This window comes from Beta vulgaris, chromosome 8, assembly GCF_026745355.1.
Source record: "Beta vulgaris subsp. vulgaris cultivar EL10 chromosome 8, EL10.2, whole genome shotgun sequence".
Lineage (NCBI taxonomy): Eukaryota > Viridiplantae > Streptophyta > Magnoliopsida > Caryophyllales > Amaranthaceae > Beta > Beta vulgaris.
In genome coordinates, this window is record NC_079209.1 from 2,707,435 (window position 1) to 2,719,113 (window position 11,679).

The 11,679-nt window shown below is 37.0% G+C and overlaps 1 protein-coding gene across 1 annotated transcript; it reads right to left on the reverse strand.

Moving 5' to 3' along the window:
• Positions 1–398: 398 nt before the first annotated feature.
• On the reverse strand, positions 399–4,868 carry LOC104900621 (receptor-like protein kinase HSL1). The gene is made up of 2 exons (XM_010688094.4): positions 2,129–4,868; positions 399–1,109 (listed from the first exon to the last, which is right to left on the reverse strand). The coding sequence occupies exons 1-2, from the start codon at positions 4,743–4,745 to the stop codon at positions 718–720; spliced, it is 3,009 nt and encodes a 1,002-aa protein (XP_010686396.1). The 5' UTR covers positions 4,746–4,868; the 3' UTR covers positions 399–717.
• Between the last annotated feature and the right edge of the window lie 6,811 nt (positions 4,869–11,679).

Sequence of the window (11,679 nt, forward strand, 5' to 3'; positions counted from 1 at the left end):
CCCTATTACCCTACTTCTTTAGGCATGTTATGATTTTATTAACTATCCCATCTCCCAATTTTTTAAGTAATTATTATTTTTACTACCATTGGAGTAAAAAAGGACACAAACTTCAACCTGGGTCACCTGAGATATACCAGGAAATAGTAAATCAGTAATAAATGAAGTACTTCCGTTTCAATTTTAAAATCACGGACTTTTAGACAATTTTTGAAGAAAAGAGAGATAGAAAAAGAAAACAAAAGAATTCCATATGATAGGAGAGAAATAAAGAGAAATTATTACCCAAAATAAAAGTGTAACATCTAATTTGAAACTTCTTAAAATAAAAAATGTAACATCTAATTTGAAACAGAGGAAATATAAAAATTAAAATTACCCATGAAAAGAAACAAAAATGTTTAACAGCATTACTGCAACAAATCTATGGATGCAGGCTGCATTTCAACTTTTGGATAAGAAAACTCTGATTAGTCAAACAAATTTACAGTGTACAATAGCAACTCATAAATACTTGCTACTAATATTACTAGTACTACTCTACCTCTATTTATCACTTGTCTTTGTCTTTCAGACTTTTGATTTTTGTTTCTAAGGATCTCACTTGCTTTCTTAGTTCTCACCCAATGCCAAAACCAAACAACACTAAAAATTCCATTCCTTTTCTTGCAGACTTGCACTACTACATAGAGGAGTATATGAATGAACTTTTAAAGTTTAAACTACACTTCCTTGATCGGAAGCGTCTTCGTAGTAGTACGGTGTCAATTTACCGTCCCTCTTCCCTGATTTCGACAAGTTTTCACCGCTCACTTCTTGCAACATCTTCACCACTCGCCTCATCGATGGGCGGTTGATGGGGAGGGGACTAGTGCAGAGTAATCCTATGTTGAGGAGCTTGCAGGTTTCTTCCTTGAAGCAAGAATCGAGCTTTGGGTCAATGACATGGTCCACACCCTTCTGGTCCATTGTGGTGCACACCCACTTGACCAAGTCCTTCTCACCGTACTCAGGGTCCACCGGCCTTTTTCCGGTCACCAATTCTAAGATTACGACCCCAAAGCTATATGTGTCACTCCTCTCGTTGACTCGAAGTGTATATGCATACTCTGTAGAACAAAACACATCCACACAAAATTTAGATGTTGCCTCTCCTATATAATCAAATTTTCCAAGCTAACATGTCTTAAATCAAGTACATACAATCTTCATTATGGAAAATACACCTTTTTTGGACCAAATTTGCCCACTTGGCTTGCAATTTTTCATGAAATTGCTCATAATTGGTTAAGCGATAAATCATACACTAATATACTCCCTCTGTCCCAGAATGTTGCTACATTTGCTTTTTCACAGTTTACGAGATGCAACTTCAAACACCACTATCTTGAGTTACATATATGAAAAAAAATATAAAAATTATATATTTGAAAAATACAAATCGAAACGAATCAAATGGGATCCAACATGACTATGTTTTTCTTATGTATATCAACTAAAAGAGAGTCAAAGTTAACAAGTGAATAGTGCCAACGGTGAAAATATAACAACATTTTTGGGACAGAGGGAGTACTAATTATGAAATAGTAGAGTAGTTTTAGAGTGAAATCTAATCAAACACATTGAAAAGGATAGCAATTAATACTTAATCAAAACATAGGGAAATGATATTAGGCTTATAATAGTATCACAAATCATAAAGTGGCCAACATGGGTATTTCTTCCAACTAAAGCATGAAGTAATGGGGGCATTATTGTTGATAGGAACATGCATTTGAATTGTCAAACTAGGCAACTTAAAAGGGATCTTCAACTCAATAAAAACAGACAGTACATTTAGTTAAATATCAGAATTCATTAATATTCTTACTACTACTTTGATATGACTTCTAACAACTAAAATTCTGAATCTAGTCTAGTAGTTCCAAGAAAATTATACTTTCAACTAACAATAATTGGAGTGAAACAGCTATTCCTTCTAATGATCATTCAGTTTACCATATTGTATTTCCTTTCTAATCATTTTCTTGTTTAACTTTCTATTATTATCAACAACAATTATGCTAATAGCAAAACATACTATAATTGTAGCAAAGAATTAACTAAACAGTATTCATAGGCAACTCACCAGGAGCAATGTAGCCACAAGAACCGGCGATGACCGACATCGATTTAGTCCCTTTTCCGATAGCGTCCACTACTTTCGCCACTCCGAAATCCGCCACCTTAGCACCGTAATCACCATCCAAAAGGATGTTATTTGATTTCACATCTCTATGAACAATAGCCGGGACACAATCATGGTGCAAGTACGAAAGACCTTCAGCAGCATCGAGGGCGATTCGATACCTCGTAGGCCAATCTAATAACCCTCCTTTAGAACTATGCAACAAATCACCCAAACTACCATTTGGCATATACTCATAAACAAGCAACTTACAATCTTTAGTCTTGCAACAACACCATAATCTTACTATATTCTTATGCCTAATCTTCCCCAACGTTTCGACTTCAGCTTCGAATCCATCATCGTGTATACCTCGACCATTTTCGACATCTCCTCCGTCTCCATCGACAAATTTATTCGAAAAACCCCATAGTTTCTTCACTGCTACAGCCTCACCATTGCTAAGAACAGCTTTGTACACTTTCCCTGAAGCTCCTGTTCCTATCACATTATCTTCATCTAAACAATCCAAAATCTCATATTCACTAAAACCCAATTTGTGAAACGACATTAAAGTCCATTTTGATTTATCAATCGTTTGTTTCACTTGGTTGAAATTCTTGTACTTGTAATAAAACCACACTACACCCACTAAGAAAATAACCGCAGCAAGAACAAATATTGTTCTTAACAACCATAAATACCTCTGTTTTTTCACCTCAATTCTACTATCACATAAACCAGATATCTCACCACATAATCCAGGGTTCCCCATAAATGAACTCTTATACATTTCCTTAGCAAACAATGGCGGAAGTTCGCCGGATAATCGATTATTCGACAAATTTAACTGATTCAACTTCAAGTTCTGCAATTCATCTGGAACTGGACCAATTAACTGATTATTCGACAAATCGAGGTAATTAAGCGTTGATAACTTCCCCATTTCCGCCGGAATTCTCCCGGAAAAACCATTACTTCCTAAATTCAAATCATTAAGTTTCTTCATTTCCGTAATCTCAGATGAAATCTCACCACTTAACTCATTATTCTCCAAATTTAACCTCCCTAACTCCCTCAAATTCACCATAGAATCCGGCAATGACCCAGAAAACTGATTATCATTCGCAACAAAACTCAATAAATTGCTTAAAAACCCAATCTCCTCCGGAATTTTCCCAGAAAAATTATTATTCGAAATCAAAAGCTGCGATAAATTCAAACCCGAAGCAATTGATTTCGATATTTCCCCAGAAAACAAATTATACGAAAGTTCAAGCAATGATAAATGAGGTAACCCCCAGAAACTCGGTGGTACATTGCCGGAAAATCGATTATTACTCAACCTTACTCTCGTTAAACTCCTACACTCTGATAAACTCGCCGGAATTTCGCCGGAAAACGAGTTATCAATCATCAACAACTGAGTTAACTCACCTTTAGAACACAACCCAGGTGGAATCTCCCCACTAAAATTATTATTCGACACATCAATAAGCTCCAACCTCGAATTCTCCCCGAGTTTCTTCGGTAACTCACCAGAAAGTTTATTACTAAAAAGCTTCAACTCGTATAAATTCACCGAGTTCGCTATACTCTCAGGAACATCACCCACCAACTCATTCTCGTACAGATTCAACGACGCGAGTTGCAACTGAGTCAAATCGTCGGGAATCGTCCCGTTGAGCTTGTTCATCGCAGCATCAAACATCCTCAACGACCTCATCTTCAACCACCCAGAAGACGGCAACTCGCCGCTGAACTCGTTCCCGTAAAGCTCAATCTGCACCGCACTCGTCAACTCAGTGATCGAACTCGGTATCCTCCCGCTCAAACCGTTGCTCGACACGTCGAAGTTGATCACCTTCCCGAGTCGACTCACCGAGTCAGGCAACTCGCCGAACAAGCTGCAGTTAGCAACCCAGAAATACTCGAGGCTCGCTAAGTTACCGATCTCAGGACCGATTTGACTCGGCCTAAACGGGTTGTAACTCAGATTTAAGGTCTTCAGAGTAGTAACATTGGTCAAGAACATGGGGAAATCTCCGTCGAGTAGGTTATCGACCAATGAAATCTCCTCAAGGTTCCGGAAAGTTCCGAAACTCGCCGGAACATCGCCGGAGAAGTTATTCCCGCTCAAATCCAAGTACCGGAGACTGGTTATTGATGCAAGAGAACCAGGTATTTCACCCACGAGTGTATTAAGCGAAAGGTCGAGATAAACGAGATTACTACAGTTGGAGATATTAGAAGGTAAAGATGAGTTGATGAAGTTGTTAGAGAATGAAAGAGATGAGAGAGAATGTAGACGACATAAGATAAGAGGAAATGGTCCAACAAGATTGAAAGAAGTGAAGTTAAGAGAGATGATTGAGGAAGTAGTAGAGTCGCAAGTGACTGCAGACCAATTGCATGGTGTGTCATGGCGAGTGTTCCAGTTAGAGAGAGAGTTTGTTGGGTCGTCTAAAGTGAGTTTGAGGTGTTGAAGGTAAAGACCTTCTTGGTTTAGAGAGAGTGTTTGTGGGAAAGAGATGAAGATGGAGATGATGAAGATGGTGATGAGAGTGAGAGGGAACATTTTAGTGGAGGAGAGAGAGAAAGCATGGAATGGAAGAAGGAAGAATGGGAGGGGAGAAAGTGTGAAGAAGAGTGAGTGGGTGGTTTTTTTTTTTGTGTTGTGGTGTTTGGGAGTGAAATTTGAACGTGGTGATATAGGGAGTTAAGTTAGTATTAAAGTGGTATAGGATGAGGATTGAGGGGTGAGAGAGGGGGGAGTGTAATTATTATGGTCCGTTCGGTATTAGTGTATCTAATTTAATTCAGTGTAAAAGAATATATCAGTTTTGAATTTTGGTTTTAGGAATACAAAAGTAATACTCCCTCCGTTTCAAAATATAGTTTTCGTGTTCTTTTGTATAGTTTTCAAGACGTATATTTGACTTATTATATCTTCTATTTTGTATTTGTAAAAAATATAAAAAATCGATATTATGAATGTACATATTGAGACATAACAAGATCTGACATGAATATGTTTTTTTTGTATACATTTAATTAAATATTTGTTGAAATAGTAATTATATTTGAGACGGATGAATTATGATATAAAGGATATAATATATTTAAGCTTAATCATATTTATATTATACATGTCAATTTTTAAACTGATGACAAGAGTATACTGAAATTACTTTTTTTGTTTTTTGGTTTTCGGAAAAAGTGAAAACTTAAAACGATAATGAAGAATCCTTATATTTCCTTTTTAATTACTATATTTTTGTCGTTAATATGAAACAATTAAGGAAAGGGGAATGATATTTAACAATAAAAAGCTACAAACTAAAATGGAGGATATTTAACAATAAATAAACATTGATGGATAGTTATAACTTTTTTATTGATTATCTTATTATCTAATTAATCCTACAATGTGTTAAAAAATATGTTTTCCAACCTAGATTTATTAAGATTCGTTGTATAGTTGTCTTGAAACTTTGAATGAATGTATGCCTTGTAGGACATTGATTAAATGCTTGTATTTGGAATATAGACTTTGGTTAACTATTGATGCTCTTTATTAAATAGCTACATTGAAAATTTAGAGTTTTATTTACATTTCCATATATGTTATTAAGAAGAACCGAGCATGACTTGTAGTACCTAGTAATGCTACAATAGTGAAAAAAAATATTATTTCATGTGAGTCCTTGATCAAATTTTTTTGTTTTAAAAAAGTGAGTATTTGATCAATTAAGGCCTCGTTTGGTTCACATGGGAAGTAATTTCCCATGGGAATTTACATTTCATGGGAAATTCTTTCCCTTGTTAATTTCCTAGGAATTAGACAAAATTGTTTGGTTGACAAAATAGGAAATTGCATTTCCTAGGAAATTACTCACCAAGGGGGGGCTTGGTGAGTTATTTCCCATGTTTCATGGGAAATTCTATTTCCCTTGGAATTTGTATTTCCTATGCTTCTCCCATTTCCCTCCAACCAAACACAACATCCATAATGTATTTCCTAGGAATTTGTATTTCCAAGGAAAATAGCTTCCAACCAAACAACACCTAAGATGACAATGAGAATATGACTTTCAAATATGGGATATTGAGGAAGATTAATTAGGTGTTTGTATGAGAGGTGTTTAGAAAATTATATGTAGGACACATGCTATATATACCTAAAATAGGTTGTAATAATGTGTGAGTTGTATTGGAAATTTGGAATTATCCATATATACCTTATAGATAAGGGCTTTTCTGTGTCGGGTGTGTTTTCGTTACTTTTTTTTACATAAAAACTTCCTTTTCTAAGAAGGATTACCTTATTTAAATCCGAATTTGAGGCTCTCTTCTAATTTTTAGTTCATGAAATAAAACAGTTACGTATAAGAAAATCGATCCCGCTAACAGACGTTCCGGGATGCTAGATAAGAATATATTGTTCTACTTAATTACACATATTTATACAAAATAATAAAATAATATATGATTCCAATACAAAGCATTTAATGTTTTTCAAAAGAAACGGGAAAAACATTTAATTCCGATGTAAAACATTTAAATACATTGCATTGGAATTATACATTATTATATTATTTTATATAAATATGAGTAATTAAGTAAAACAATATATTTCATATCTAACACCCCAGGACGTCCGTTTGTTTTTGCCTAAGAAAATTACACTTCCTTATTGTGGGTGGTTGAATAGTGAATTAGTGATGGTAAATTAAATTAGTGGGAAGTTTTAGTGGTGGGTCAAAAAAAGGACAAAGAAGGGAAGGAAGTAAGGTGGACTTGATAGTAGTGTTTATTTGATGAGACCGATTCACGAGGTGTCGTTGATGGAATCAAAGCCAAAGGGGGTTGATGTTTGTTGTCTCTTTTTGGTTTCCAATTCTTGGAAGCTCGTAATTAGCAAGGTTCTTTTTGGAAACATGGAATTTTCATAAAAGGATGAGAGATGTAAATTTAGATAGAGTATCTCCTTTGCCTAGTTTTTACTCCCTTCAGTATTTCTTTGTACTCCCAATGTGTTATAGTCAATCCCATTTTTTACCTTTCACATTAGGTATTGTATCTTCTTCTACATATTTCATTTTTAAATATAGTACTATTTTCTTTTACAAATTTCCTTTTTAGTTATCTTCTTGTACATATTTCTTTCTTAATAAAGAAATAATTACCCAACTACTTACATTAATATTAAGTACTTACATTAATACTATAAAGTATGCATAACTCAAGTACGTACATTAATATTAAATTTATTTTTAATAAGGAAATAATTACATAAGTTGAGATGTCTTATAAAATTATTCATTTTTATTTGATATTACTAGAAGAAACCATAAATAATCAGATATCGTGCATGTGGACGTTTTTTTTTTGATCGGTAAGCTGGTAGTTTTATTAATCAGATAGCAAAGCTGTAACAGAAAATTCTTCTTACCATGCGGTTCCCGATAGAAGCCCCGAAAAAAAAAGTACAAATATACATCTAACCTTTCCCAATTACGTCCACATATCGTGCATGTGGACGTAATTGGGAAAGGTTAGATGTATATTTGTACTTTTTTTTTCGGGGCTTCTATCGGGAACCGCATGGTAAGAAGAATTTTCCTTTATACTGCCCTCGCACATGACACTCACCCAGAGGCCCAACAAGCGATGTATATGTATATTATTGAGTGCACATCCATCACTTTTTTTTGATAAGTTGAATTTTATTATATAAAAGGAAGATACTTTCTACTCAAACCCAGGTATTCCTCCTCAGTAGGAAGAAACTTTTATAGTGATATAATCACACCCAAGAGAGAGGAAACTATCAATCCCAAGCCACAGGGCAGATACAACAATCCCACTTTATACCTACATACATCATCATGCACAACAGCCATACTATGAGTGCAAATAAACCAACTGAACAAAAGGAGGGGGGGCAGAGTCACACTGCAATAATCAGGCAGTGGAGATGCTGTACATGGGGATGGAAAAGCATCATGAAATACTCAACAGCTACCATTAACCAGAACTACAACCATGCAAGGAACTCATCCGCGCGAGATAATCCTTGTTTTGCAAGCCCATCAGCAACCATATTTGATCCCCTCCCCTTATGAATGATTGAGATCGATAGCCAGTCCCTCCTGACATTCCGGATATAATTTAATTGAAAGTTGAGGAACCAAGGGCCTCCCTTCTCCTCATTACACCAACGAACTGCATTGATCGAGTCAGATTCTATGATAATATTCAGATGTTTGAGATTAGCCGAGGCCATGGAGATTTTACAGGCCCGATAAATAGCCAGAACTTCCGCTGAATTGATCTCGATACATGGTATTGGACTGGAAAACATACACTTGAAACAGCCGTGGTGGTCCCGCAACACCCCACCAATGGCCGATAATGAGAGAGAAGGATTTAATGAAGCGTCAACATTCCACTTAAGAAACCCAAGTGGAGGAGAGACCCATTCCATACCACTTTTTTCAGAAGGCCTGCAACCTATCAAACCATCACTTGAGGACCACAGCAAACATGACGGGTTACGAAGAATTTCATCTGAAGAGTGAGGGAAGCCCGCCCCCCAACCTTTAATCCACCAACTTAGGCGAAGCAAAATCAAATCGATAATCTGATTGATAGAGCTCGACCTTGAATTGAAAATGCGATCGTTTCGCTCCTTCCATATCGACCAGATTATAATTGAGAAAATAGCCAGCCAGATCTTCTTAAAAAAAGATGCATTCCCGAAAATCATCCATTGTTCGAGAGCATCCTTCAAATTTGATGGAAAAACCCAACTCATACCCCATAGTTCCAACCACCATGACCACAGCTTATATGAGAAAATACAGTGGAGAAGGAGGTGGTTGGGAGTTTCGGATTGAGCGTTGCAAAGAATGCAGATGCTTTCCTCCTGCGGAATTACATTTATTGAAGCCAATTTTGATCGTGTGTTAATTCTCCCCATCACCGCAAGCCATGTGAATATTTCGACCCTAGGAGGAATTAGCCCTTTCCAAATTCTTTTCCAGTTGAAAGCAGGTGGTTGGGCCTGATTCGCAAAAGCTTTGGCCAGTTCAAATGATAGTGATTTCACCGAAAAGGATCCCGATTTATCTAAAGCCCAGACCACGGAGTCCTCATTTTTAACGGATAGACAAGTCGAACCCAGGGCCTCATTTAAACTTTTCCATTCCTCAACATCTCGGGGCCTCAAGGGCCTGGTCCAAACTAAATTCCAGACCCAAACATTTCCTTCCCAATTTCCGAATGCCGAAATAGTTTCGAGAGGGAGAGTGGAGATTTTATAGAGCCTGGGGTATTGGGCTCTCAGCGAACGCGGCCCTAGCCAGACCTCTTGCCAGAATAGTATCTTTGTGCCATCACCCACTGATCTTCGAAATTTGGTTCTCACTAGATCATATGAGAGAGAGTGTTTCACAATGCCGGCACAAATATTTCGCCATGGGCCTCCCTTAACAGGGATTTCCAGATCGTGGGGGAGTAAAACAGGGAGGTAGTTATACTTGGATTTTATCACTTTTTGCCACAAAGCATGGGGCTCATTAATAAACCTCCAAATCCACTTAACAAGGAGAGAGATGTTCCTGTGCAACAGATTTCCACAATTTAAGCCTCCCAAGATTTTAGGAAGAACCACTTGATCCCATGAGACCAAAGCCATATAAGATTTCTTCATATCACCACTCCACAGAAATTGCCGTTGGAGTCGATTAATTGCCTCAATCACCCCCTTGGGAGCCGGGAATAAAGACATGAAGTATAGGGGTAGGCTTGCTATAGAAGCCTTGATGAGAGCAAGCCTCCCGGCCATAGATAGAAGCTTCCCTTTCCATGATGCAAGCTTGCTTTCAATTTTTTTTATTATGATATTCCATAGTGCCAATCTCGATGTATTGCCTCCCATAGGGAGGCCCAAGTACATCATAGGGAAAGTCCCCACTTTGCATAACAAGCTTTTTGCCGCCTCTTGGATCCAACTATCTTCCACATGTATCCCATGAATTGAACTTTTATGGAAATTTACTTGCAATCCCGATGCAAGTTGGAAGAGAATGAGGGCCTTTTTAATATTGTGGAGATATTTCATATTTGGAGGGCAGAAAATAATCGTATCATCAGCATATTGGAGATGCGTGATTTTTTCCCCATCTCTAGATACTGCCACCCCCTCCCAAAGGCCCAGACCCGAAGCCTTTTCAATTAACAGGCTTAGAGTTTCGACCACCAGGTCAAAGAGAAAAGGGGATAGGGCTTCTAATAAAATAATCGTATCATCAGCACATCCATCACTTACCGACATAACTACATGACTACATCTTCCCAGTTGGTAAATTACAGGCTTCTAATAAATTAATTTTTTTTTTTGATAAGTTTGTTTATATTGCATTCATTGAGTCAAATATTACAATATCTTCAATGCAGTTCAGAACTACATCTCAAGGTATTTCGAGAGACGACTTGGTTACAAAACATGAATCATCAATAATGTAATCACAAATTAAAATCTATAACCAAGCTACAAACTCATCGCTTCTTCCGAGACCTTGTTTTGCAAGAGTGTCGGCAATAACATTCGCTTCACGTTTCTTGGGGATGATGGATATGGATAGATTTCGGGAGAGCCTCACTTTATTTTTGATGAAATTTAGAGTGAAGTTGAGATTCCATGGCCCAGCTTTGTCTTCAATACACCATTTTACTGCATTTATAGAGTTAGATTCTATTATCATATGCGAAGGCTCGAAACGGCTGCATCCCAGCGTGAGTTTTTTCACACGATGAATTGCGTGCACCTCAGCAATGTTAATTTCCATGAGTGGAATGGGAAATGAGAACACACAAACAAAATTTCCTAGGTGGTCTCTAAGAACACCACCAATAGCAGCCTGGTGACATGAAGGGTGAAAAAATGCATCAACATTTCACTTCATGACATGAATGGGGGGAGGGCTCCACATTACCAGATTTTTTGCACATTGTGGTCTGGACAACATGTTGCATTTCTCAGCCCACGCCAAGCAAGAGGGGTTGCTCATAATGTCCTGAGCAGAGTATGGAAAAGGGTCTCCCCATCCCTTTATCCACCAACTCATTCTAATGAGTATCAAATCTTGTAGATGAGCAAGAGAGGAGGAAATGTTGTCAAAAATTCTGAAATTTCTTTCTTTCCAAATAGTCCATACTTTTAAATTAAATTATTATTAAATGATGCTACTCAAATGCTTTTAATGCAAGCTTATTTTAGGAGAGTGCAAAATGATTATTAATTGTAATTGTTGATGGTGAATTGGATTTCATATATTAAATTCTATTAATACTTGCTTGGTAAACTCGAATCAGGCACAATCTCTTCCTTCTTTGTGGTTCCTCCGAGTTATCGTGCCTTCTCATTGGGGAATTCCGCAACGAGGTTCTCGATGCATCAGAGAGAGGTAGTCCTTTTATTTCTACTCGGCTCTAATGATTTCAAA

Excerpts from the sequence above, each read along its gene's own strand:
- LOC104900621 (XM_010688094.4), bottom strand. The coding sequence starts at position 4,745 with ATGTTCCCTCTCACTCTCATCACCATCTTCATCATCTCCATCTTCATC. Across the intron at positions 1,110-2,128 it reads TTGTGGCTACATTGCTCCTG|AGTATGCATATACACTTCGA; the intron begins GTGAGTTGCCTA and ends TTTGTTCTACAG.